We start from the raw sequence: 24492 nt of genomic DNA, 5'->3' as shown, positions 1-24492 counted from the left end.
ACGGATACGAGGCCGAAAAGCCTCCCCGGAGCTCGTGCCCTCCCGCCCCGGCGTCCGGAACGAGCACGTGCTCCCCGGAACGCGCTGCCCCGCCCCCCGAGGCGGGGGGGGGTGTGGAGGGCCGGGCTCGCGGCCCAGCACGCCAATAGGCGAGCGCCTTACAGCGCCGTGGCCCGGCGACGTTAAGCCGTCCAATCGCCGCGGCCCGGCCGCCCGTTTCCCGGAGCCCCGCCCCGCGCGCCGGGCCCCGCCTCCGATGCCCCGCCCTCCGCCCCCCCCCCCCCCCCGCCGGTCGGCGCCCAAGCCTGCGAGACGGAGAAACTGGGGCAGAAGTGAAGATGGCGGCGGCAGCGCTGGCGGCGGCGGTTCGTCGCCAGTGACGCGCGCTGCGGGCTGCTCACCCTCCCCGCTCGCCGCGTCCGCCCCGGCAGCCCCCCGGTCCACCCGCCGCGCTCCGGGCCTCCTTCGCCCGTGTCCGCCGTGGCCGGCCGAGCGGGCGGCGCGTTGATCCGCCCTCCTGCCCGCCGCCGCCAAGCCGGATCGCCGAGCCGGGGACACACGCTCGGCGGGGAGGCGGCGGGCCCTGCGCGCTCGCTGCCCTCCGTTTAGGGACCCGGAGGAGGAGGAGGAAGAGGAGGCGGTGGCGGCGGCCGTGGGCTCCCCGGACGGGAAGGGGCTCGGGGGGCCGGGCGAGTGCGGCTCGTCCCCGGGAGCGGTGCGCGCAGGCGGCACCATGACGTCCATCCATTTCGTGGTCCACCCGCTGCCGGGCACCGAGGACCAGCTCAATGACAGGTACTGGGGCGGCGGCGGGGGAGGGGCGCCTCCCTCCCTTCCTCCCCTCCCCTCCCCCCACAGCCGCGCCGGCGCCCCTACCGCCCCCTGTAGGCCCCGGGAGCGGTGCGAGCCAAACTTGGGAGCCCCGGGCCGCGGGGGCGGGGGCCGGCTGCGGTGTGGACGCGGCTGCGGTGTAGACGGCCTAGTGCGCACGCAGTTCCCCCCACCCCCCAACCCCGTTTTCCCCGCCTCTCCCGCGAGGAGCCTCGTTGAACCCGGCGGACGCCCGGGCCCAGGCCCGAGGAGGAATCCATATTAGTCAAAGTTGAATTGAGACAGACAATGCGGATGGGGGATGGTGGAAGTGGAGAAAGCGAGGGAAGGAGAAGGAGCGGCGGGTTCGGGGGGCTCCCGCGAGCCTCGTCCAGGGGGCTGGGCATCCTCCCCCCCCCCACGGGGAGGCGGGGAGGGGCGATTCCCGGCAGACCGTGGGTTGGGAGGGGTAGGAGGGAGAGAGCGCCATGATTATTGTTATTATTATTAGATTGGAGCCCCTGCAGTGAGGTTGCCTGCCCCGGGAGGGGCGGTGAAGTCAGGCTGGGGGTGGGGAAGTGGATTGAATTCCCTTTGCCCTCCTTCCTTGGAAATGGTACTGCCAAACTCTGGCACCCGGGCCCCTGTGGTGAGAGCCTTTTTTGTTTCCTTTTTTTTTTTTTTCTAATGATAGTGTTTTCTCGAGTTGTAATTTGACAGCTGAAAACTGCGTACAGTGTCAAAGGAAAACTCTTGGTGTTGCAGTTCGCATTAACGCGCTGTGAATTGGTTGGGTTCGCTTCCAGCAGAGGAGGAATTTTGATTTAAAAATTAAAAAAGAAGTCTCATAAGGCCGTTTTGATTTGGATTTTCTCCCTTGGCTCCGTCACTGTTCCTTGCCAGTTTAGGCTTGAGTTGCTTGGCCGCATGCTCTCTGGGACATAAGATAAAACAAAAGTTGCTGTACTGTTGCAAGACAGACTCGGAGGTTGAGGGAGGCCTCCATTAAAGCGTGTCTTGGGACCTGGAACTTAGATCTCATGATGGGCCAAGTGTTTACAGGTCAGAAAGTGGGGGCGTTTTAAGCTCCCTTCTCCCCGAATGCAGTCCTGCTGGCCAGTATTTATTTTGCTTGTGGAAGGCCATCATTTCCCAAGTTTAGAAGCGAGGTGTAATTTTTGCTAAGTGACCGGATGACTTAAGTTGCTTGACGCCCAGTTTGTCATGTGCTTCCCGGAGAGAGGAAGAGGCCTAAAGTGTTGCTAGTCTGTAATGTGTCAGTATGTCCTTCTCTCGGCCTGAGCCGGCTGCCTTCGATCCTGGGCGGGCAGTCTAGTTTCTGACATTGGGTGCGGGTTTGTCTAATCTTTAACCGTATTGTTTAAATACGTGTTTGCAGAACTCAAAATACTTTTTAAAAAGATTAACTACGTCGAGTTGTGTTATAGTTCTTTAAATATGGAAGCAACCTTTAAGCTATTTAAACATTTTGTTATAGGATTCTTTTTTTTTACAATTTATTTATTTTTTTAAAATATTTATTTATTTATTATGTATACAATATTCTGTCTGTGTGTATGCCTGAAGGCCAGAAGAGGGCACCAGACCCCATTACAGATGGTTGAGAGCCACCATGTGGTTGCTGGGAATTGAACTCAGGACCTTTGGAAGAGCAGGCAATGCTCTTAACCTCTGAGCCATCTCTCCAGCCCTGTTATAGGCTTATTCGATTTCGTTAAATGTATTTACAGCTTCAACGTCAGCTTTTTTTTTTCTATTTTGGTACATCTTAGAATCAGGTCAGTAGCCGGACGGTGGTGGCACACACCTTTAATCCCAGCACTTGGGAGGCAGAGGCAGGCAGATCTTGGTGAGTTCGACGCCAGCCTGGTCTACAAGAGCTAGTGCCAGGACAGGCACCAAAACCTACAGAGAAACCTTGTCTCGAAAAAAAAAAAAAAAAAAAATCAGGCCAGTAGTGAGGACAGCTCTGCTGCCATTAAGAGAAGTGTGTTGGTCATGTTTGAGTCATTTGTCTTGACTTGGAAGTAGCACCAGAGAAGGAAGGCTTGCTTTTGTGGTAGTACTGACTTTAGAGTCTGCGCGCATCAAAACCCTTGTCTTGTTGCCAACCTTGTATTTATTGTTTATTTATTTCGATGGGTTCTGGCTAGCCTGGAATTCACTGCTTTACCCGATGATGACCTTGTGGTGATTACAGGCCCGAGCCACCACGCCCAGTTTACGCTGGGCTACAGCCCAAAGCTTCCCTTTGCTAGATACTGCCAGCATGCTTCACCTCCTGTGTGCTGGGCGTTTTGATTCACTTTTTGCTTCAGCTGTTTGAGAAATTTCCTCACAGTTTTTTTTTTTTTTAAGTTGCTGTTTTCCACCCCTTTGTTTTTTACTCTTCTAGAGTCCTGTATTGAGAATATCTAGATATTTGTGACTTTTTGCTGTCTGTTGAGATAGCAGTCTGGGATAGGGTCTCTATGATGCCCAAGCTGGCGTGGATTCAGTCTTCCTGCCTTAGCCTCCTGGATGCTGAGATTGCAGGTGTGTGCAGCTACACCTGGGATGAGTTTTTACCTTGGTTTTTATTTTATGTGTATAAATGAGTACCTGCATGCATATCTCAGTACCACAGGTGTATGTGTATCTGGTGCAGGAGATGAGAACAAGATGTCAGATCTCCGGAACTGGAGATACTATAGGTGGTTGTGAGCTGCTGGGTGTGGGTGATGGCAACGGAGCCCACGTCCTCAGCAAGTGCAGCAGGTGATAGTAACTGGTAAACGTCTTTGTAGCCCTCTGGTGTGAGTTTCTATGAAGTCAGGGAAAAGACAAGTGACTGAGTTATAGCACATTGATTAATACTGCTCTGCTGCTTAGCTGTACTGTGCAAGTGCTTGGTGACAGAAAAGTCCATTTTGTTTGATGTTTGAATGTTCATTCTGGAGATGGAATTCTGATCCCCATGTGGCATAGCTGGCACTGTATTGACCAAACCACCGACCCAGCTCTCCAGTGAGTTTCTTGTTCTAGTTCCTGTTTACCAGTGTCTCAGTCGACAAGAACTAGACCCAACCATGCTTCTGAAGCCCGCGGGCTGAGGGGAGAGCTGGAAGTGCCCTGCCACCAATCCTTGGAAAATGTCTGGGAAGTGAGTTGTACTCCTCACAGAGGCAGTAGATTTATGGAATGATCCCAGACAAAGGCACAGTGAGCTACAGTGAAACATGCATGATGCTGCGTGCAACATCTAGACCTTTCCACTGTCCCAGGCACCCCAGCCTTAGTACAGAGGTGCTGGGTTTTCATCCACTGGTAGAAATTTAGTCTTCAATTTACATGTCTTGTGTAATATGTAAGAAACTAGTTTTACATGAGAAACAAGTTTTTATCTGACTTTTTTTTAACATTTTAAAATTTGTGTGTATGTGAGCGTGCCACACTATGTGTCTGAAGGTCAGAGAAAACTTGCTCCTACATAGCGTTTGGATCCTGGGGTTCAAGTTCAGGTTGTTAGGCTTGGCAGCAGGGGTATTTACTCAGTGAACCATCTTGCCGGCGTGTGTGTGTGTGTGTGTGTGTGTGTGTACACGTACGAGTGTGAGTGCCACAGCTGTGTGGGGAAGTCCAGAGGTCAGCTTTGAGGAGTGTTTTCTCTACTTATTCTGTGGGTTCCAGACATCAAACTGAGGCCATTAGGATTGCTCAGTGAAAGCCATGTCATAGCCCCCCCCCAAGATTTTATGTAGTCCATAATTATATTTGGCATGTAATTTCTTTGGTGGTGAGTTGATTTCAATTTTAACAGAATTATTGGAAGAATCAGCCAGATTTTGTTGTCCTAGAGTTCTAACAGCTTCTGCCCAATATATCTCTCCAGGTCTCCAGGTTATTATTATTTTTTTGTTTTGTATTGGTCAGAGAGCTGACTTTCTTAATCCTTTCCTTGTGCAAGGAAAGATCTTTTTTAAGTGCTGTGGGTATGACCTGCGTTCTCTTCAAATTACTCCTTAGGGTACAGGTCGGTTGTGATACGAGTCAGTTCTCACTGTTTGGGGGGTTCCTGTGAATGCTGCCCTTTTGCAGTATTATGTGTTGCATAATCAGTTGTAATCAGGGTTTCTCCCTCAGGGTGTTGGAAGGCTATAAGATAGATAGAATAGACAGGAATTTGAAACTGGTAGGCTGAGTGCCGACCTCAAGGTCAGGGAGGAACAGTTGAGATAGTGAATGGGAAGCACACAAGTATTAAGTGAGTCTGGAAAATAGGGAGAGATGGTTACTTGAGTTGTTTCTCTGTGTGCTTGTATTCACGTGGCAGTGCAGGAGTTCAGCTCATCCTAGAATACCCTCCCCCGCAATTCCCTCCCTTCCCTTCTCCAGGGTGCTGGAGCTTGGGAATGCTAGGTAAGTGTGGTGTCACAGAACACATCTCCAGGCCCCGGAAATACTGTTGCTATACATGAAAAGCAACATGGGCATGGTGGATCATGCCAGCAATCCTACTGGGACTTGGAGACCGACGCCCTAATTGCAGCAAGTTTGAGGCCAGCCTAGTCTAATTTTGAATTCCAGGCTACGTCACTGACAGTGAGACCCCGTCTTTAATAAACTAAACCTCAGACTCTTAATCCAAGTTTGCCATTTTCAGCTGACAGCAGTTTTACCTTTCAGGGCATTCTTGGCCATATCACGTGACTCTTAGCTAGGACATTGGTATTGGCCTGTAGTGGCTCTAGGCCAGAGACTTCTAGACTCTCCAGTAAGAACAGGACTGTTCCAGTCTGGAATTATTAAATCCACAATGTCAACTCTGTGAGGGGAGAAACCTGGGTCAAGATTATCTTTAGTACAGATGAAAAAATCAGGTTCTTAAATTGGTTTTAAAACATGATAATTGAAAGCTAATTAAAATTAAAGCCGAAGTCAGGCCTTTGGTAAATAGGCCCATTTCAAGTGCTGTGCAGGCACACGTAGCTCCGCTAGTCCATTTAAGGCAGTGGAGGGAGAGTGGTCCATCATAGCATGCATGTCGAGAGCTAGTGATTGGCTAAATGTAACAAGGCTGAAAATAAACATTTTTAGGACTGTTGGGTTTTATGCCTTTGCACTCTGAGCAGGAGCCAAAAGGTACAGAAGAGTGGTAACAAAGGTGGTGGTGTGTGGGGGTCATAATAATGAAACCGCCTGAAATCTCAGTGGTCCCTGCCCCAAGCCCCACCAGAAACAACACCCGAGTGTTGGGCCATGCGTGGTAGAGCATTGCACAGTTAGCAGGAAATCTCACTGATTACTGAGATTGTCATCTAAAACGATAGTAGAAACAGTGGGAAGGGGCAGCATGGAGAGGCCCTGGAGGTGGGGACCTCGGTTTTTCTTAGCAGTTACCTCATCTGGGGAACAGACTACAGGGAAATGCAGTTGGTCTCACTGTACAGCTCTGTCTGGCTTGCTGCTCATAGAGATCCCCCTGCCTTTGCTCTCTGAGTCTTTGGATTAAACCACTGGGGGTGAGGGGAGGTGTCTCTGAACACCATCTTTGTTTTGAGACAGAGTATCAGTATGTGTGTCTTTCCCTCTGGCCTTTAATGCTTTTATCCTTTTGCTTCTGAGTCCGGAGTGCTGGGATTACAAGTACATACCACCCCAGATGGACTCGTCCTCCCCTTCTTTTTTGAGACAGTCTCTTTATTCCAATCTCAAACTCACTAAGTAGTTCGGGATGACCTTGAATACGGTATCTTGCCTCTAGATTACTCTCAGGTTACAGGAGTAAAAGACGTAAGCTGCTGTACGTACCTAGTTTTCCTCTAGACAAGCACTGCCCCGGCTGAGCTGCCTCTCTAGCCTCTCCCATCTCTCGGGCATTCCCAGCTTCTTGACATTGCAGCATGGCACCTGAGACAGTCATCTATGAAGTTCACCCTTGAAAACTGCCATCAGGTTACCAAAAGTAGGAATAAAGAGATGGCTCAGTGGCTAAGAGCATGCACTGCTCTTGTAGAGAGGACTGGAGTTCTCAGCACATATGCAGGAGTCTTACTTGAGCGTCATAGGGATCATCTCCTGGCCTCTGAGGGCACTGCACTCAAGAGAACACATCCCCATAGACACATGGGTATTCAGAGTTTTTAACAATGACAAAATAAATCTTTAAACAGCCCCAATATTTTTAAAAGTTAAGTTTATAATTTTGTGTTGGACATCATTCATAACTAGGCTTAGTCATTGGGGGCCTACAATCAAAAGGCATGTATGTGTGTGTGTGTGTGTGTGTTTTATGTTGTGTGCAGTTTTATGTTGCAGCAGGATGTACTTGTTATCTTTTTCCTTGCCTGAGAGAAAACTGCAGTTACCACTTTTTGTTTGTTTGCTTTTATTTTGACTTGATGCCTTGCCATTCTGATCACATGAAAATAAATTTTTCCTTGGCTTGTTCTGATTATGAATCTTTGATTTTTTTTGTTGTTGTTGTTGTTACCAGGTTTTAAAAATTTCCCCTGAATATTAGAATTTAAAAGCCTTTCGGAGCCAGGCGGTGGTGGCACACACCTTTAATCCCAGCACTAGGGAGGCAGAGACAGGTGGATCTCTGAGTTTGAGTCCAGCCTGGTCTACAGAGCTAGAGCTAGTTTCAGGACAGACTCCAAAGCTACAGAGAAACCCTGTCTCAAAAATCAAAAAAAAGAAAAAGTTTTTTTTTTGGAAGATTTCAACATCTGCAGAAGTAGAGAAAAGAGTAAACTAAACAACAGGTACACTAGGTACTTATTCCCAGTCTCAGTAGTTATAACTCTGACCAGCTCATGCCAATCCTAGCCCCACTGGTCCTGTCCTGTCACAAAGATTTTTTTTTTAAATTAAAATAGTTATTTGGGTGTGCTTGAACTTGTGTGTGAGAGAGAGTGTGTGTGACAGAAGTGTGTAAATCAGCTGAATCATAAAGGCCCTAGGATTACATTGTGTGCTGTGTGTATGGCCCTGGTTGGCCTGGAATACACCAAGATCTGCTCACCTCAGCCTTCCTCATGCTGGGATTAAAGGTGTGTGCTAGCACAACTGCTTTTAACCTGACCTTCTCAAGAGAAAACGTCTTTGAACTGCACATGGGACACAGTGGGGGGTTTCTGTTTTGACTTAGTCTCTATGGGTGGTCCAGACCAACCTGGAATTTACCATGTAACCCTTAAACTGGGATCCTCCTCGGCCTCTCACCTACGCTGTTCCGTACTGGAACCTTCGTGTTCTGACAGTTTGGGATTATAGTTTGTCTGTGTCAGTGCTGAGGGTGGAACCTGGTGCTTCTAGGGTGCGGACTACCATTGAGCTCCACCCCCCAGCCTCTCAGCTCATTCAGGAGGGCATCTTCCCCGAGTTGTCTATAGTTGTCATGTGATGACGCTGTTGGATAAGAGGCTTGGAATGAAAGGATTTTTTCTGTGGGAATAAACTGTGAAAAGTTAATGACATTTTTCTAAGTTAGCATTTAGAGGTGAGAGTATTAAATAAGGTCTTAGAAAGTATTCTTTAATAAGGCATTTCATGGTTTATTCTTGCCAGTGTAATAGTAATACAACTCTAGCATGGTAAGTTCTCAGACCTTTTGTGGTGTTTGCATTCTTGCTAGGGTAGTAAAGCGATACCATCTGACGCTGTCTGGCTTATGTGTCATGTATTACATAGCAGAGATACCATGTTCACTTTCAGGTGGTGCAGTTCATGATACTGAAACATCATTTATTTACTGTGTTTTACTTTTGCTTTGAGACAGTCTCACTGTGTAGCCTTAGCTGGCCTGGTACTCTGTAGATCAGGCTGGTCTCAATTTTATAGGGCTCTACCTGCCTGCCTTTGTGTCCTCATCTTTTTGGAGTCCTATTTTACATACAGAGTAACTTACCTGTTTCACGTGTACACCTGGGATGTTGAGACTTCCTTCCCAGTTGAGACATAGAACATTCCATCACTCTGAAGTTTGCCTGGTGCACCTGTCTTCTCGGTCTCCTCACCTTTGACAGATCTTCTGTTGACTCATTTCTTAGCATAAAGATGGAGTCTTGAGGATCATACACCTTGTTTTTCTGATGCTCTGGGTTAATGCGTATAGTAGATTCTTCTTTATAGTAATCTGTAAGAGTAGTATTCCTTGTGTGGGTACACCACAATTTTAAGTCTGACTTGTTCTCTTGGTGTAAATTTTTGGCTTTTTTTTTTTCTGTTCCTGTGTTTTTAAGAATTTCCTCGCTATAAAAGAAAATTATTTAAAAAATCTGGAAAACAGAATAGAAAAAGTTACAGCTCTTATTTTGACTCCCTCCCTCCCTCCCTCCCTCCCTCCCTCCCTCCCTCCCTCCCTCCCTCCCTCCCTCCAGTTTAGTGTGTCCTGTTTTGTGGTGATGGGGATTAAACCGAGGCCTATGCACACTCTTTGTATATGAATGTTTGTTGTTATTTAGTTTTATCCTTGATTTTTTTCTTGACTTTAGTTTGTTGTAGTTTTGTAGAAAAACACTCTTAAAAATTACATTTTTGATAGCAAGTTTTCTTATTAAAGTTATGTGTTTGGGGCTGGCGAGGTGGCTCAGCTGTTACCAGCACGAGCTATTTTAGCAGAGCTATGGATTCCCAGCACCCACATGGTGGCTCACAGCCATCTTTACCTCCAGTAGTAGAGGATCAAATGCCCTCTTCTGGCCTCTTCAAGCCCTAGGCATGAACATGGTGCACAGACACACGTGCTGGGAAAACATAGCTAAAAAATTTAATTATACATTTTGTATAAAGATGTTAGATAGAATTCAATTGACTGTAATTATTGTATTCTAGATCATTGCTTACAAAACTGAGTGAATCAGCAAGTGTATTTTTCATCCATTAGTTTGGGCCGTATTTTTAGTATATGTGCTGCCGAAGCCAGCATAAGTTTGGTCCACATCTTTTCAGTACAGGATCAGAGGTATTGAGAGCCCACCCATTTTGAGAAATTGCCTCTGCTCCAGTATAAGCTGCACTCAGATTAGGTTGAGGAGTTGTACTGCGTCTTCACCTGGACTAATCCACCAATATTAAGGTAGACTTGGTAGCTCCAGTCTTTTGTCACAGCACTGGGGCAGCAAGATGGTCATGATTCCGGCCTAACCTGGGCTGTAGCGAGACTGTTGGCAATTCTGCCTGTACACCGTCCAGAAAACCCTGGCCAAACAAAGATTAACACCCCAAACCAAACCTGGAACTCCTGGGTGATCTGCATTGGCCTCTCCAGGATTCATTAAGAAGGAAGGAAGGTGGGATTCATCTGTGGTGGTGTTCATGACAGTCTACTTGCTGCGATTTGAGAAGTGGAGGTTGGAGTTTCTAAGTCCTAAGGAAAAAGTTAAGTTTGAGATTAGGAAGTTCATTTGATGGAGAATGCTGAGAAAGGAGACAGTACGGTAGGGTAGCTGAACGCCTTTTTTTTTTTATTGCAATACTGTTTGGCCAATAGTTTAAGCGTATTTCTAGCTAGCTCTTACATCTTAATTACATCTTAAATTAACTCATTTTTTAAATTTTTATTTTTTATACATTTATTTATTTATTTATTGAGCTCTATAGTTTTCTCTGCTCCCCTCCCTGCCTCTCCCCTCCCCTCTTCAACCTTCCCCCAAGGTCCCAATGCTCCCAATTTACTCAGGAGATCTTGTCTTTTTCTACTTTCTACTTCCCATGTAGATTAGATGTAGTTGAATGTCTTGAGTGGTGAAAGACTGGGAGAAGGAAGGTCAGGTTGTAGCTTGAACTCAGATATAAAGGAGATATAAAAGCCTGCGCCACCACTTTCCCACCATACCTTTTCTTTCTTTTCTTTTTTTTTTTTACTTTATTTTTATATTATTTGCATTTGAGTTTTGCTACATGTGTGTCCGCGTGAGGATGTCAGATCTTGGAGTTACAGACAGTTGTGAGCTGCCATGTGGGTGTTAGGACTTGAACCCAGGTCCTCTGGAAGAGCAGTTAATGCTCTTAACCACTGAGCCATCTCTCCAGGCTTCCTTCACCCCGTACTTTTTCTTTTTCTTTTTTTTTTAATATTTATTTATTATATGTACAATATTCTGTCTGTGTGTATGTCTGCAGGCCAGAAGAGGGCACCAGACCTCACTACAGATGGTTGTGAGCCACCATGTGGTTGCTGGGAATTGAACTCAGGACCTTTGGAAGAGCAGGCAATGCTCTTAACCTCTGAGCCATCTCTCCAGCCTCCCCCCCCCCCATACTTTTTCTTAATGTACTTTTGTTTCTAGTGGTGTTTAAAGGTAAATTTTCATCTTTTTTTAAAAAAAATTTTCATCTTTTTTTTTTTTTTTTTCCCTTCTTCCCTGAGATAAGGTATCTCTGTGTAGCTCTAGCTGTCCTGGAACTCACTCTTTAGACCAGGCTAGCTTTGAACTCACAGAGATCTGCCTCTGCCTCATAAGTGCTGGGATTAAAGGAATGTGACACCATCGTCCTGCTAAATTTGTATCGTTAAGAAACACATTGACTCCATTCATAAAATGATTGTATTCTTTTGCCAGGTGAGTGCATGGGAATTAGAGAGTCACTGAGAGGGGGAGGGGGAGTTTAGTGCTGTGGACAGGGTGACTTTTCTTGGGTTCTATAGGAACACTGTCTTCTGTATTCAGCAGCAGGGGATGAGCTCAGATTGCTGCAACAGGCTCTTCAGGTTCCTTCTTAGGAAGCGGTCACTGCCAAGGGATTGCGGACCCAGGGTAGAGGTGATGCCTGCTGACCCTGCTGCCAGCTGCTCCCTTCCTGTGACTTCTGAGAGCTGACACTTGTCTGCAGATGGGACACGCCGCACTCCAGAGTAGCTGTGCTTTGGCAAAGCTCTTGAGTGGCAGGGTGTTGTCTTTTTTGGGGTGGGTATCTCTGTGAGCTCTTTCTAGCCGCCATGAAGCCGCCGCCCTCCTTCGCAGATGGTAGTCGTTGTTTTAGTTCACTTTGGTCGTGGTTTTATATAGGATCTTGTTGTGTAGTCTAGGCTAGCCCTTGAACCCTCCATCCTCCTGCCGGCCGCAGCCTCCTTGTTGCTGGATTACAGGTGTGAGTGATCCTTATGCCAACTCTGATGTCTTGAGAGGGAGCAACATGGGCTCGTGGTGGGGGAGGCTTGGCTTGTATGTGTGTGCTGTGTCCCTAACACCTGATATAGAAAGATGCCTCCTCCACCAAGAATGCCCTGTAAGTAGCATAAGCTAGTCTAGTTGTAGTAAGTCGTTTCCTCTGGCATTTAGGTACAGAGTTGTTGATTACTGTGGTACTCTTTCTCACAGTACCTGCTGGTCATAAGGCTAGGTCAGCCAAAGCACGGAGACCACCACTGGAGGCTCTTAGCTACCCTTGTCTAACTTGCTTCAGGAGAGGGATGCACTTTCATGGTAGAGTTCTTGCCTGGGTCCCTTGCTTAGCTCTGGAAAGAAGATTAGTTGGCGACAACAAGCAGGAAGTACAGAAATTCCCCGGTCTTCATTGCTTGCTCCTAGCGTTCTTCCTCCTGCACTTCAGTTCTCAGCTGCCACGATGTTTGACGTGCATTGTCGTTGTCAACCACCCCCATAGGGTGTCTCTGTGTAGCCCTGACAGGCCTCAAACTCAGATCCACCTGCCTCTACCTTTTGAGTGCTGGAATTAAAGATGTGAGCCACCCCCGAGATTTTAATAGGAGAATATTTGTGTGTCTGTCTACACACTCCCTGGAAAAAACAGGATGCAAGAATCAGTACTTTGTTCGCTTTTTGTTTTTAACCATGAAATTAAAAAGAAGTCAGGTTAAATTATATAAATATTAGCCTCCCCCAGAACTAGAAGACACAGAAAGGGACACTTAAAGCTCTGGAAGCGCTTCAAAGGTCACAGTCCCAATCACAGTTTGTGTGCGGGGAATCTGGGTTGGGCCTGCTGCAGATGGTGAGGGGCTAGCTGCAGGCTTCTGGACAGGAGGATGACCTTTTCTTTGCCTCTTGTGCAAGCATGCGCGTCCAGGAGTGGCCGCAGACCAGCATGCTCTGCTCGCTCGTTGTGTTAAGTGTGGGAGGTTTTTCTGAGCCACCAAGAACTCCTGAAGAAGAGTAAGGGGCCTAGGCTAGATGCTTCAAGGAGCGGCTTCGGGGCTGTGCTGGGGGCCAGGGGGGCTGTGCAGGGAGTCATTTTTCTTATTTGAAACAATTACAGATTGGTAAGAAGTTGCAAGAGTGGTAAAAATGCTGTGTGGTTTGTTTGTTTTTGCATTTTGTCTAGGTACCAGCGGTAGAAAATAACATTTTCTTGAGCTGGTAACATGGTTCTGCAGGTAAAGGTGCTTGCTGCCAAGCCTGATGACCTGAGTTCTATCCCTGGAAACCATGTGGTGGAGGGAGAGAGCAGACTCTGCAAACTATCTGTCCTCTGACCTCCATGCTTGGGCTACAGCACACGTGTCTGCCCCCCAATAAATAAATGCAATTACATTTTTTTCCTCTTTTGTATTTTTGAGACTTGTTAATCCTGTGGAACAGGAAATTTTGTGTTTATTGTTGAATTGAGGTAGGGTCTTGCTGTATAATAACCTAGGTAAGCTTCCAGAGTACTGGCCTGATAATCAGAATTTTAATTGTAGCTCAGAACTCTTACTGTGTGAGAGAACACTTTACATATAGACAGTGTTTTTGTTTGTGAACACTATGAGGCTCATTGAGATTGGTTTTTGCTTTTTAGTGCTCAGACTCCATACTGGAAGAGTGGAGATGGGCGCTGGCCAGGGCGGTGGGGATGCTTGAGCTGTAGGCATTGACCTGATGGCATTAGCAGGTGCTGCAGGCAGAAATGACTGCCCAGAGAAACGTAAAGCGAGAGCGGGAGTCAGCTGACTTGTTATTAGTGTGTTGTGAGCAATACATCAGGGTTGTGGACATCCATGTGGCATCTTTTAAGGACTGTAGAATTGCCTGTTACACTGTTTCCTAAGACCGCAAGGAGAGGTGGGATGGTCAGGACTGCATCTCCTGATTCTTCTGCATCTATTTAATTTACCTTTCCCCATAAGCTCTGGCTGTCCTCAGACTCATTATGGAGGCCCGACTAGCCCAGTCTCACATAGATTGCCTGCCTCCACCGAAAGGTGTGCGCCTCTACACCTGGCGCCGTCCTCACTCTCAGTCCTCAAACTCCAGATCTTCCTTAGAGACAGAGGCCTGTGAATCTCTCAGTTCAAGGCCAACTCAGCCTGACAGCCCTGGCTACACAAAGAAACCTTTGTCTTGAAAGAAAAAAACCTGAGAAAGAGAGCTCCTCCTGCCTCTCTCTGGAGTGCTGGAGAGTTGAAGTTAGCTGACAATGACGACCAGGTGTTGACCCTGGCCTCCGGCTTCTTCCCTTTGGGTGCGTGCACACAGCAGTAGAGCTGCAGATGCTATTGTTCACTAGTATTTTCGCATGCCTCGTGTTGAGGGTGCATATATTGAAGTCTTTTCTTTAAAGGAGGAGCGTGTCTTTTAACTTAGCAGGATTGTGGGGCTCTGCTGCATGTCAGCACTAACCTGGATGTCATGGGAATGACAGCCATCAACAGGCTAAGTTGGCTGTAGGGTGTGTGCAGGATTCTTCAGCACAGTGCTAGCCTCATCTGGGAAGGCAGGAAGGTTCCCTGAGTTCTTGAGAATGAGACTGGGACAGTGAATAGGTGGTAGCCAAGGGGTTGATGGAGGAGCTGTGGGCTGCAGGGCAGGGCGGTGAAAACCCGAGAACTTTCTAGGCACTGTGAGAAAAAATAAAAAAGAGTATTAGCTGGACTAGGTGGCTCAGGCCTTTAATCCCAGCACTCTGAGGTAGAGGCAAGAGATCTCTATGAGTTCAACTTGGTCTACAAAAAGAGTTCCAGGACTTCCAGGGCTATGTAGAGAGATAGTCTTAAACCAAAACCAAGACCACAAAGAATAGGATTGAAGGCCAGTAATTGTGGACATGGAACTTTGAGCCTGTTCTGCAAGTTCTGAGACCCATAGCAGATCCTGATTTTCAGAAAAAAAGAACTCAGACTTTAGATTAAAAACTATGATTTCTGTGTGGTGGTGGAGGGTATATGCATGTGTATATGCGTGTGTATATGCGCCATAGACTGCATGTGGCGGTTCCAGGCACTGTGGAGTCAGCGCTCGCCTCCTCCCGCTTTGACATAGGTTGGGCTCTTTAAGTTCTTCTGATTGAATTCTGAAAAGAATGCAGCAAGTGTTGGGTTTTTTCTTTTTTTAACCTGCTGAACTATCTTGTTTTTTGGTTTTTTTCAAGACAGGGTTTCCCTGTAATTTTGGAGCCTGTCCTGGAACTAGTTCTTGTAGACCAGGCTGGCCTCGAACTCACAGAGATTTGCCTGCCTCTGCCTCCCGAGTGCTGGGATTAAAGACGTGCGCCACCACTGCCCGGCCTGCCAAGGCATCTTACTGTCGTTGTCTCCTCCTCTTTTAAAAAAGACAAACCTTTCTGTTCTTCTTTATGTGGAATGAAGAAGGAAGGTGCTTCCAACCCATGCCCCTTCTCTTTGTGGATCTGTCATTTCGGTGATAATGATTTCTGGTTTTGATGGTTTCTAGTCAGGTGTAGTTTGTAATCTCAGCCCTAAGGAGACTGAGACGCTGATGCAAGTTTAATGCCAGCTTGGACTGGGGTCAGACCTTCTATTTTATAAATGAATAAATGTTTCCAGCATTCAGCTATGAGCATTTCCAAAATAACATGAAGACAAATTCTAAACTAGCCAATAGATCGTGATACTCATCTTGTAGGCTGTTAAATGTCTGCCGTGTTTCAGTGTGTGCATCTATATTTCTTAGCACTTTACTGAGTTGTTTGAGACTTACAGTCACGATACTTGATCTCCTATATGTGGATCTTTTTTCTTTACAGCCATTTTGCCATTTTTATACCTTAGAATTGAAAATTGATAGTCATCCAGTAAATAGTGTATACTCACATTTCCCTACTTGCCTTATAATGTATGTCTATATAAAACAGTTTTCAAAAACAGTTTTCATTTGAATTTTTATCATGGAGACCTATTTGTTTATTTAGGAGGCGGAGTTTCTCCGTGTAGCTTTGGAGCCTGTCCTGGAACTCACTCTGTTGATCAGACTGAGCTTGAACTCAGATCCCTCTGCCTCTGCTTCTGAGTGCTGGGAGTAAAGACGTGCGCCACCATCATCTGGCTTCATGGAGACATTTTTACAAAAATATTTGGATATTTTTCTCTTTAGTTATTCTGTATTCAGGCCATTTACTTTTTTAGTCTTTTGAGACAGGGTTTGTGAAACCGGCTAGCCTCAAACTCACAATTCACCTGCACCTCCCACCCCATGCTGGGACTAAAGGGCTGACCATCCTATTCTGATGCCCCACATTTTCAGTTCTCATGAACTTGAACTTGTGTTTTAAGAGTCTGAGTCTCAGAACTGGAGATAGCTCAGGTGGTAAATTGCTTGCTGGATGTGCTAAATTCTGTCCCCGGCACCCAAGTATAAAGCTGAGTGTGTGTACTGAAAACCGAAAACCAAAAAAACTGAGCATGGGGACCATGGATGTAAAATCCCGGGACCCACGAGGTCAGTGAGGCCAAGGGGCGGGGGTGGGGGGAAGGAGATGACACCCAAGGTGTCCTCTGGTCTCCAAACACATGTTCATAAAGGTCGGTACTTTCTCATGGGGAAAATACACACACATGCATATGCTCACTCATGCACACAGAATCTTAGAAACATCTCCTTTAAAAATAATAAAGACGAGGCAGGTCTCATGCTTGTCTTGAGAATCCTGACGTATTGCCCCAGCCTTCCCACTTGGCATTACAGGGTGCCAGCGCACTGGCCTCGTTAACTTTGAACTGAGCTATATATTATAATAGTTTCTGTTTCCGTGGTGTGTTAGGATGCATTCCCAATATTTTCCTAGACCTGGTGGTGTGAAATATTGAACTTCGTGTGATTGACAGTTTTACTTTGTAAATATTTGCATTGGACTGTGTTACAGCGAGGTGACCTCTTACACTGACCTGAGTCTAGTTGGTACTTGTTGGACTGGAAGGTGTTTAGAGATGGTTTTCCAAGAGATGCTCAGTGGTCAAGGTTTTGGTCTTGTCAGCTTTGATGTCTTTGCAGCATCCCATTAGGGTGAGGAAATGAGACGGTTTGAGGAGTGTGTCACCACGTGTGCCTGCAGTTTGCTTGTCAGTGCTGTGTGTAGTTACCAGGGTGTGGCAGGGAGGCTTTCTGGTTGCTCTTGGTGCTCTTTAAGGAATGGTTTTATTTTGAGCAAAGATTTACTCTTCAGTTGAGTTTGTGGATGAAGGAATTTGAAAAGGTTTTTTTTTTTTTTTTTTTGGAGTAAATGTATAAGGAGGTCCACATGTATAGAAGGGAAAGGTTTCTTCTGGTTTGTCCTGGCAGTGCAGGGATGGTGCTGAGGGCCTACTGTGCCTCTGGCAAGTGCTGTGTGCTGGATACTGAACTCCACCCTCTCAGTCCCTGGTTTTGTTTTTAATATAGCTCAATTACAGGAAGGTGTCCAAAGCATAGCTGCAGCTTCATTCATAGGCAGTGGAAACAAGCCAGAGGAAATTCCCAGTTTCTTTGATCATCGTGCTTGGTTTCATTATTCACCCCACACTTAGGTAGAAACAACACAGATTTGTTAGCGCTGTCTGTGTCTGCGCTGGGTTCGCTGCCTCACTGTTTTGTCTCCTCCCATTGCAGCTGCCCTTGAGTACTGGCCTGAGGAAGTTTGTTGAAGAATCTCATTGGTGGCTCTGTAGAATGTGTGTCTTCAGCCTGGAGGCTTCAAGGGAACTAGACTTGTTATGTAGCAGCTCAAAGTTTGAAAGACTCAGCTGGGGGGGGGGGGTGGCTTTTGTGTCTGACTTAACCTTAGGGCCCTGCCACAGTCACTTAGGCCTCATTCTCCTTTGGAGAATCCTGTCCTGAGTCTAGCACATCTTCCTGAAGAGAGTAATTTAAATGCTGGTGACAACTACATCTAACTAAGAACTTATTGTTGTTGCTGTTGTTTTGAGACAGGGTTTCTCTGTAGCCTTGGCTCTCCTGGAACTAGCTCTGTAAACGAGGCTGGCCTCGAACTCAGAGATCTACCTGCCTCTGCCTCCTGAGCTGCTGGGAAGAATTTATTTCTTAAACCACCATTTAGAAAGATGGTAGATAATACTAGTAAAATTAATTATTCAGAAAGATTTGGATACCATGGAAGGGTTGATATCATGCATTTGAATATTGAAGCACTGACAGTTTGATATTTATTCCATTGTACATAGCACACCTAGTGAAATATCATTTATAGTAAGCATAATTTGAGATGGAAGTATTGGACTTGACAGTGGGCCATCACAGAGGCTCTCCATGGCATGGAGGTCAGAATGCAGGCGTGTTTCTTTGACATCACTGGTGTTAGAGTCAGGTGTCTCACTGAGGAAGTGTGGACCACTGCTCTGTTCCCGGATTCAGACAGATTGTGGGCCAGTGGTTAGTATTTATTTTGTGTGCAAATAGTATTTTTCTTTTTCAGATGAGAGGTACTTGACTTAATCTGTTTGATTGATCAGCTGTAGGACTGAATGCTTTTCTATTCAGAGACATCTGATCTGAGATGATGGCTTCACTGTGACTGTGTTCAGTTATTTGGTTATTTTTGTGCTATCTGTGCATCAGGCATTCTCCTAGGTATTGAGTATGAGATGGCGTTCAAAAGAAACTTGCATTCAGTAGGTTCCAAATGGAGAGCTCCAGGCATGTCTTTGGGTAGGTGTCCTAGTCAAGGTTTCTACTCCTGTGATGAAAAAAGCAGTTGTGGAGGAGAGGGTTTGTTCCCTCTCTTCTCTGTGTATAACAGTTCATCGTCAACAACAGTCGGGGCGGGGACCTGGAGCAGAAGCTGATGCAGAGGCCATGGATGGGTGCTGCTTACTGACTTGCTCCTATGGCTTGCTCAGCCGGCTTTCTTACAGAACCCAGGACCACCTGTCCAGGGTCTGCACCGCCCACAATGGGCTGAGTCCTTCCACATGAATCACTAATTAAGAAAATGCCTCACAGCCTGATCTTATGGAGCTGTCTTCTCAGTTGAGGGTCTCTTTTCTGATGACTACCTTGTGTCAAGTTGACATAAAACTGTCCAGTACAGTAGGTTGTTACTTTGTAACAAATGTAGCTCTCCAGTATGGGAAAGGAGGGCACCTGCTGGCCTTAGAGTTGATTAGAAAGCAGGGCTGGGGAATCCAGTGCTTAGAGAACTTGCCCATCATGTATGAGGTTCTATGATGTATCCCCCCTCCATAAAAAGATGAGAGTTTCCTAGAAACGGACAGCACCCGTAGCTTTGCCTAAAAGAGTGTTCTGATAGTTTAGTCAGTTTTTAAGTGGTATTGATCATATTCCGTTGTTTTTTTAAAATGTTTTTTGAGGTTTTAATTTAATAGAAGATGAATTGAACTTGCAGTAAGTTTTGTGTAGCTGTGGCATACACAGCACCACACACACACAGCACCCTTTGCTGTTTTGTATTTGATATGTTTGAAGTCGGAAGAAGCCCTGTCTTCCAGGCCTTGTTGGCATTGTAAGATGAGGACGCGGGCAGGTTCTCACGCTTCCCTGAGTTCACAATGGGCAACGATAGGAGTGTCCAATGAAGTAAACTCAGCCAAAATAAATGGTGGCTAAGAAATTACAGTGTTATATTGTGTATATATAAAAAAATTCTTTCCTTAGTTACTGTTTGAGACAGTTTTTTTTTTTTTTTTTTTTTTTTTCCCCTCTTAAACCTAGTGGGCGGTGGGAGTCTAGTCCAGAGAGGTTCCTCTTAGGTGACTGTTGTGCACTGACAGACCCTGAAGGGGGAAGACAGTCTTGCTTCATAGCGGTCTTTTCAAGTATGGATGAATACAGCTGAGCAGAGCTGTTCAGAGGAGTCTGATGTCTGATGCTGTATAGGTAGGTGGTGAGGTCTCCCTCCCCCCAACCAGTGCTGTGTAGCCCAGGCTGACCTTGAACTTGTGGTCCTCCTGCTTCTGCTTCCTGAGTAGTTGTGGGATTGCAGGGATGTTTGCTAGTTTAGAACAAATTCATTATGGCAGTTTCCTTAGACATTTGAACCAGTGGAGAATTGGGATGGATTAGCTTCTGTTGCTATTTCTACTTCACTACTGCTGATGAGAGAAAGGGAAATGCTAAGTGGGGACTGACTGGGGCAAAGAGGGGTGCTGGGCACAACCACTATACTATTGAATGAAGAGAGCAAAGATTAATCCAAATGCTTAGCCATTATATCCCATTAAAAAATAAGCACTGAGGAGGGCATGGTCGCACACCTTTAATCCTAGCTCTGGGGAATCTGTGAGTTCTATGCCAGCCTAGTCTACTCTGCAAATTCTACATAATCCAGAACTACGACGAGACCTTGTCTTAAGAAAAAGGACTTGAAGATACTGGAAACATGTGGCACACCAGAGGCAGCTGAAGACTAACTGCTTCCAGTTTCTAAGCACAAAGCGGGGTAGCAGCACTATAATAACCCAGTAGTCCCCAGTCCACACACACATGCCCTGTAGTTTAGGCTGGAGAAAACCATAACCGAGCAAAGCACACTGCATCAGAAGCGAACAGTGGTCCTGTTTTAATAATCTGATCGTAAGAGCTGTCACTGTGCAGGGCCCTGCATCCAGCCCCAGGCGGGGAGAAGATGGATGCTGGTAACCCTCTCCCACAGACCAGACTCACGGGCACTGAGAGTGGCTTTTCCAGAGGACCCCAGTTCAATTCCCAGCACCCACTTGGCAGCTCACAAGCATCCATAATTCCAGGTCCATGGGATCTGGTGCCTTCTGGCCTCTGTGGCACCAGACACACAAGTAGTGCACAGACATATACAGGCAGAATACCCATATACATAAAATAAAAATTTAAAAAATTATTTGAAAGTATATTTGTGTAGACACATGTAGATAACTATTAGCTTTTGGTATGTGAGGAAGGACTAAGCCATTCCTCTGAGTGTTTCAGATCAAAACTGATTTAGCTTAATGGCCAGGCTTTTAAGATTGTGATATTGTGGTTAGCATCTGTCTGTTGTCTACTTTATAGAGTCTTGCCAAGCTAATAATGAGTAGACGAGTAAGAGAAGTAAGGCCGAGGCAGCAGCGAGTCCTTTAGATTTGTTTCAAGTAGACTGCAAGGTCAGCAGGTCGAGGGCATTCTTTCTCTTGAGAAGTGAGTGCATGTCTGTGTGTGTGCTGACCTTTGCTTCCTCCCCATCCTTCCCTAACTCACAGCCATAAGCGAATTCTCATCTTCTCCATTCTGGGTGCTGTATTTGTGTGATGTCTGTCTGGAAGCCCTCCTTTCTCTGAAAGCATTTAGGACTTCTCATGGCTTCATGGACCCACTGCTCCTGGAATTGTGGACCTTCTGTGTCTATTGAGCTATATAATTTAGATTTAAAAGTGTTTTAATTTTCCATATGAATGTTTTACCTCTATGTTTATCTGCGTACCGCTTGTGTGCCTGGTGCCTATGGGAGGCCAGAAGTGTGCTGGGATCCCCTGGGACTGAAGGTAGAGGTGTGAGCACCATGCGGTCCTCTGGAAGAGCAGCCAGTGCTCTTAACTGCTCAGCCATCTCTGTCTCTACAGCTCCAATTCAGATTTTTTTTTTTAATTTAGAGGCTTTACTATTATTCTCTTTAGCTGAACAAAAATGCCCACTTTTCCCATCATTTAACCAATTGAACAGCATCCCATCCCCAGGATCTCACTCTGTAGACCAGGCTAGCCTCAAACTCACAGATTGGCCTGCCTCTCTCTGCCTCCCACCATGCCCGGCCTAAACAGATCTTTTTAAAGTAGTCAACATGAACAACAACACCCAACCTAAAGTTGTATTATTTTAGAATGTTAAATATTTATAAAGCAAGATAATTTTGTTTAAAGACAATGCCTCAGACATCAGTGATGTCTTTGAATTCCTGTTGCTGCTCCCTCCTCCCCCACATGCTGGGATTAGGGGTATGTGCCACAAATGCAGCTCTAGCTGCATTCTTTAAACCAAAATAATACTGCAGTAGACAGACCTTAGGCAGATCTTTTTCAGTTAAAATCAACCTGCCTTTATGAAGACAGTAAGGTATTTCCGTAAGTTTCCCTTCTCTAACATAAAGTGGTTCTTGTTGGGCATCTTTTCCCACTAAAAAGGGCTACTCAACTAGGCAACTGGTGGCGCACGCCTTTAACCCTCTGCCTCAGGAGACAGAGGCAGGCAGAGCTCTCGGGAGTGGGAGGACCAGCCTCGTCTACAAAGCAAGTTCTACTAGGACAGCCTGGGCTGCACAGAGAAACCAAGTCTTTCAAGAAAAGAAAAGAAAAGAAAAGGACCATTCAAGCAAGCTTATACTCAAACCTCCAGGAACCTTTTAACAACAAACCCCTAAAGCAGGAAGCCTTCCTTCCTCTAGTATATTCCAGCATACAGAGCACATCAAGAAAACTAGTGCAGCTGAACTGGACCAGAAATATCCCTCCAACTCTAACACTTAGAGAATTCTAAGATTTGATGTCGTTTATGTAAATTTTCTTAGATATCATCTAAACACCATCAGGGTAGAACACAGCTAGAAGAATAAACTTTAGAATCAATCAATCCACCCATCTTCCTGTAATCAAATCATTATTATCTTGGAATAAGAATCTCTCCTCAGAAGGCTAAGCAAATTTGAAAATAAAATACAAGCAGATGATTGACAAAAACTGTAAAAAGAAATATCAATGTATTTACTTCATAGATGTCAATCTCATTAACGGGAGGGTAGAGGGCAGCCGCAGGGCCACACTGTCTTCACTTTACTTCCTGAAGTAGACGTGAATCACAAAGCTCAAGGCTAAATATACCACAGAAGAAGTCCAGCACTCTCAACAGAGGAGAAAACATGACAACACCTGCCCACCCGACACAGAAGAAAACGAAGTACTTCAGTAAAGGGTGCTTAGACGAAATGTAAGCCCTGACTGCAATTCTTTTCAGCTTAAAGACTGGGGGCTCCCAAAATTCCATCTTGAGCACAAAGAGTGCATTTTTAAATGCTACCAAGCCTGTGCATACGAAGATGTTCCTTCCAGGAGGAAAATATAGGGTTACTGGGCTAAAGAAGCTCCAAATCTCTTTGAAGACAACACCATGGCCAAGACCAACATGTATGCATAGGCAGACATTACCAGCAAGGACAACAAAAAATCTGAAAGGGGTCACTTTATAAAAAAGAAAAAAATTAATCACAGTAGGTATGTGTATTTTGGGTGAAAAGAATAAATTCTATCTTCAAGACTATGCTAGTTTTATGTGTTTATCACCACTACCTCCAAAAAACTCACTAAAATAGTAACATAAATTGTAAAGCTGTGCCGGGCGGTGGTGGCGCACGCCTTTAATCCCAGCACTCGGGAGGCAGAGGCAGGCGGATCTCTGTGAGTTCGAGACCAGCCTGTTCTACAAGAGCTAGTTCCAGGACAGGCTCCAAAACCACAGAGAAACCCTGTCTCAAAAAAACAAAAAACAAAAAACAACAACAACAACAAAAAAAAATTGTAAAGCTGTAAGAGAAACCAAAGGAGTTAGAAAATTCAAGACATTTGAAACAGGACAGTAGGTGCTGTAACCCAGCTTTGGAAGAAAAACAATAATTCAGACTCACCAAGTTCCAAACAGTGATTATGGCCTTATCTACAAAGCAGTAGGAAAATTAAAGACAGTATTTGCATTCAAGATGTGTACCTTATTACCAGATGAACTGGAAAGGCTGAGGGAGAAAGATCAAGTTCAAGGCCAGCCTGAGTTACATAGAGTCTATCTCAAAAATCCTATGCAACTTCAAATACCTCTATTTTAAACATTACTGGAACAGGGCAAATGGCTCAGTTGTCTAAAAACACTTGATGGTCTTCCACAGGACCCAAGTTCAGTTCTCAGCATCTACTGTGGCTAGCTCAAGATTATTTCACCCTCTTCTGGCCTCCCCAGGCACCCACACACATGGGGCATACATTCAGAAACACACATAAACAAATTAAAACACTAATAAAAACAAAATGCTACTGAACATTAGGAATTCTCACGGAATTGTCTTAAAAGCCCGAATTGTGGCATGAATGAAATTCTCACAGGGTATTTTAATGTAAATTGTATTGGACTTACTAAATTAAAAAAGCCATTGTTCTTTCCGAGGAAGTCTGGTCTGTGTATTCCTCCATGGTTCTGGGGTGGAGATCTGGAGAAGACTTGGTCGCCGAGCTCTTAAATGAGTGTCTCCAGCTTCCTAAGACCTCACTAGACTGCGTCCTGTTCGGATTCAGAGTGGGGAACAAAGAATTGGGCAGGGTTAATCAGATTGCTGTTGTCAGTCTTGCAGAAGAAGCTTTAGTAAGGCTGTGGACTGAGTTTTTGAGGGTCGAGACTACACCAGTTTCCTGAGTTGAAGCATGTTCCTGTAATTGCTCTACATGGACTTTTATGCTCATGAATGTTTCAGAGAATTCTTTGTATGTTTATGATAGATCGGAGCAGCCAGTCCTAGACCTAGTTAATGTTAGAATCACTTTGGCTGCTTAAAGTTTTG

General features: G+C 45.7%; 1 protein-coding gene across 4 annotated transcripts in view; it reads left to right on the top strand.

Moving 5' to 3' along the window:
- Window positions 1-321: 321 nt before the first annotated feature.
- Window positions 322-24492, top strand: part of Ubr5 (ubiquitin protein ligase E3 component n-recognin 5) — a 106072-nt gene continuing 81901 nt past the window's right edge. For all 4 annotated transcript variants that reach the window (XR_009058476.1, XM_057792178.1, XM_057792177.1 and 1 more), the window contains exon 1: window positions 322-795. Coding sequence is in view for 3 of the 4 variants with exons in the window: in XM_057792178.1 (XP_057648161.1) it covers window positions 734-795 (62 nt within the window). In the remaining variant the exon portion in view is untranslated. The remainder of the gene's footprint in view (window positions 796-24492) is intronic.

Source organism: Chionomys nivalis, chromosome 17 (assembly GCF_950005125.1).
Source record: "Chionomys nivalis chromosome 17, mChiNiv1.1, whole genome shotgun sequence".
Taxonomy (NCBI): domain Eukaryota; kingdom Metazoa; phylum Chordata; class Mammalia; order Rodentia; family Cricetidae; genus Chionomys; species Chionomys nivalis.
The sequence above is the reverse complement of the archived record's forward strand: the minus strand, read 5'-3'. Positions and strand labels throughout refer to the sequence as shown.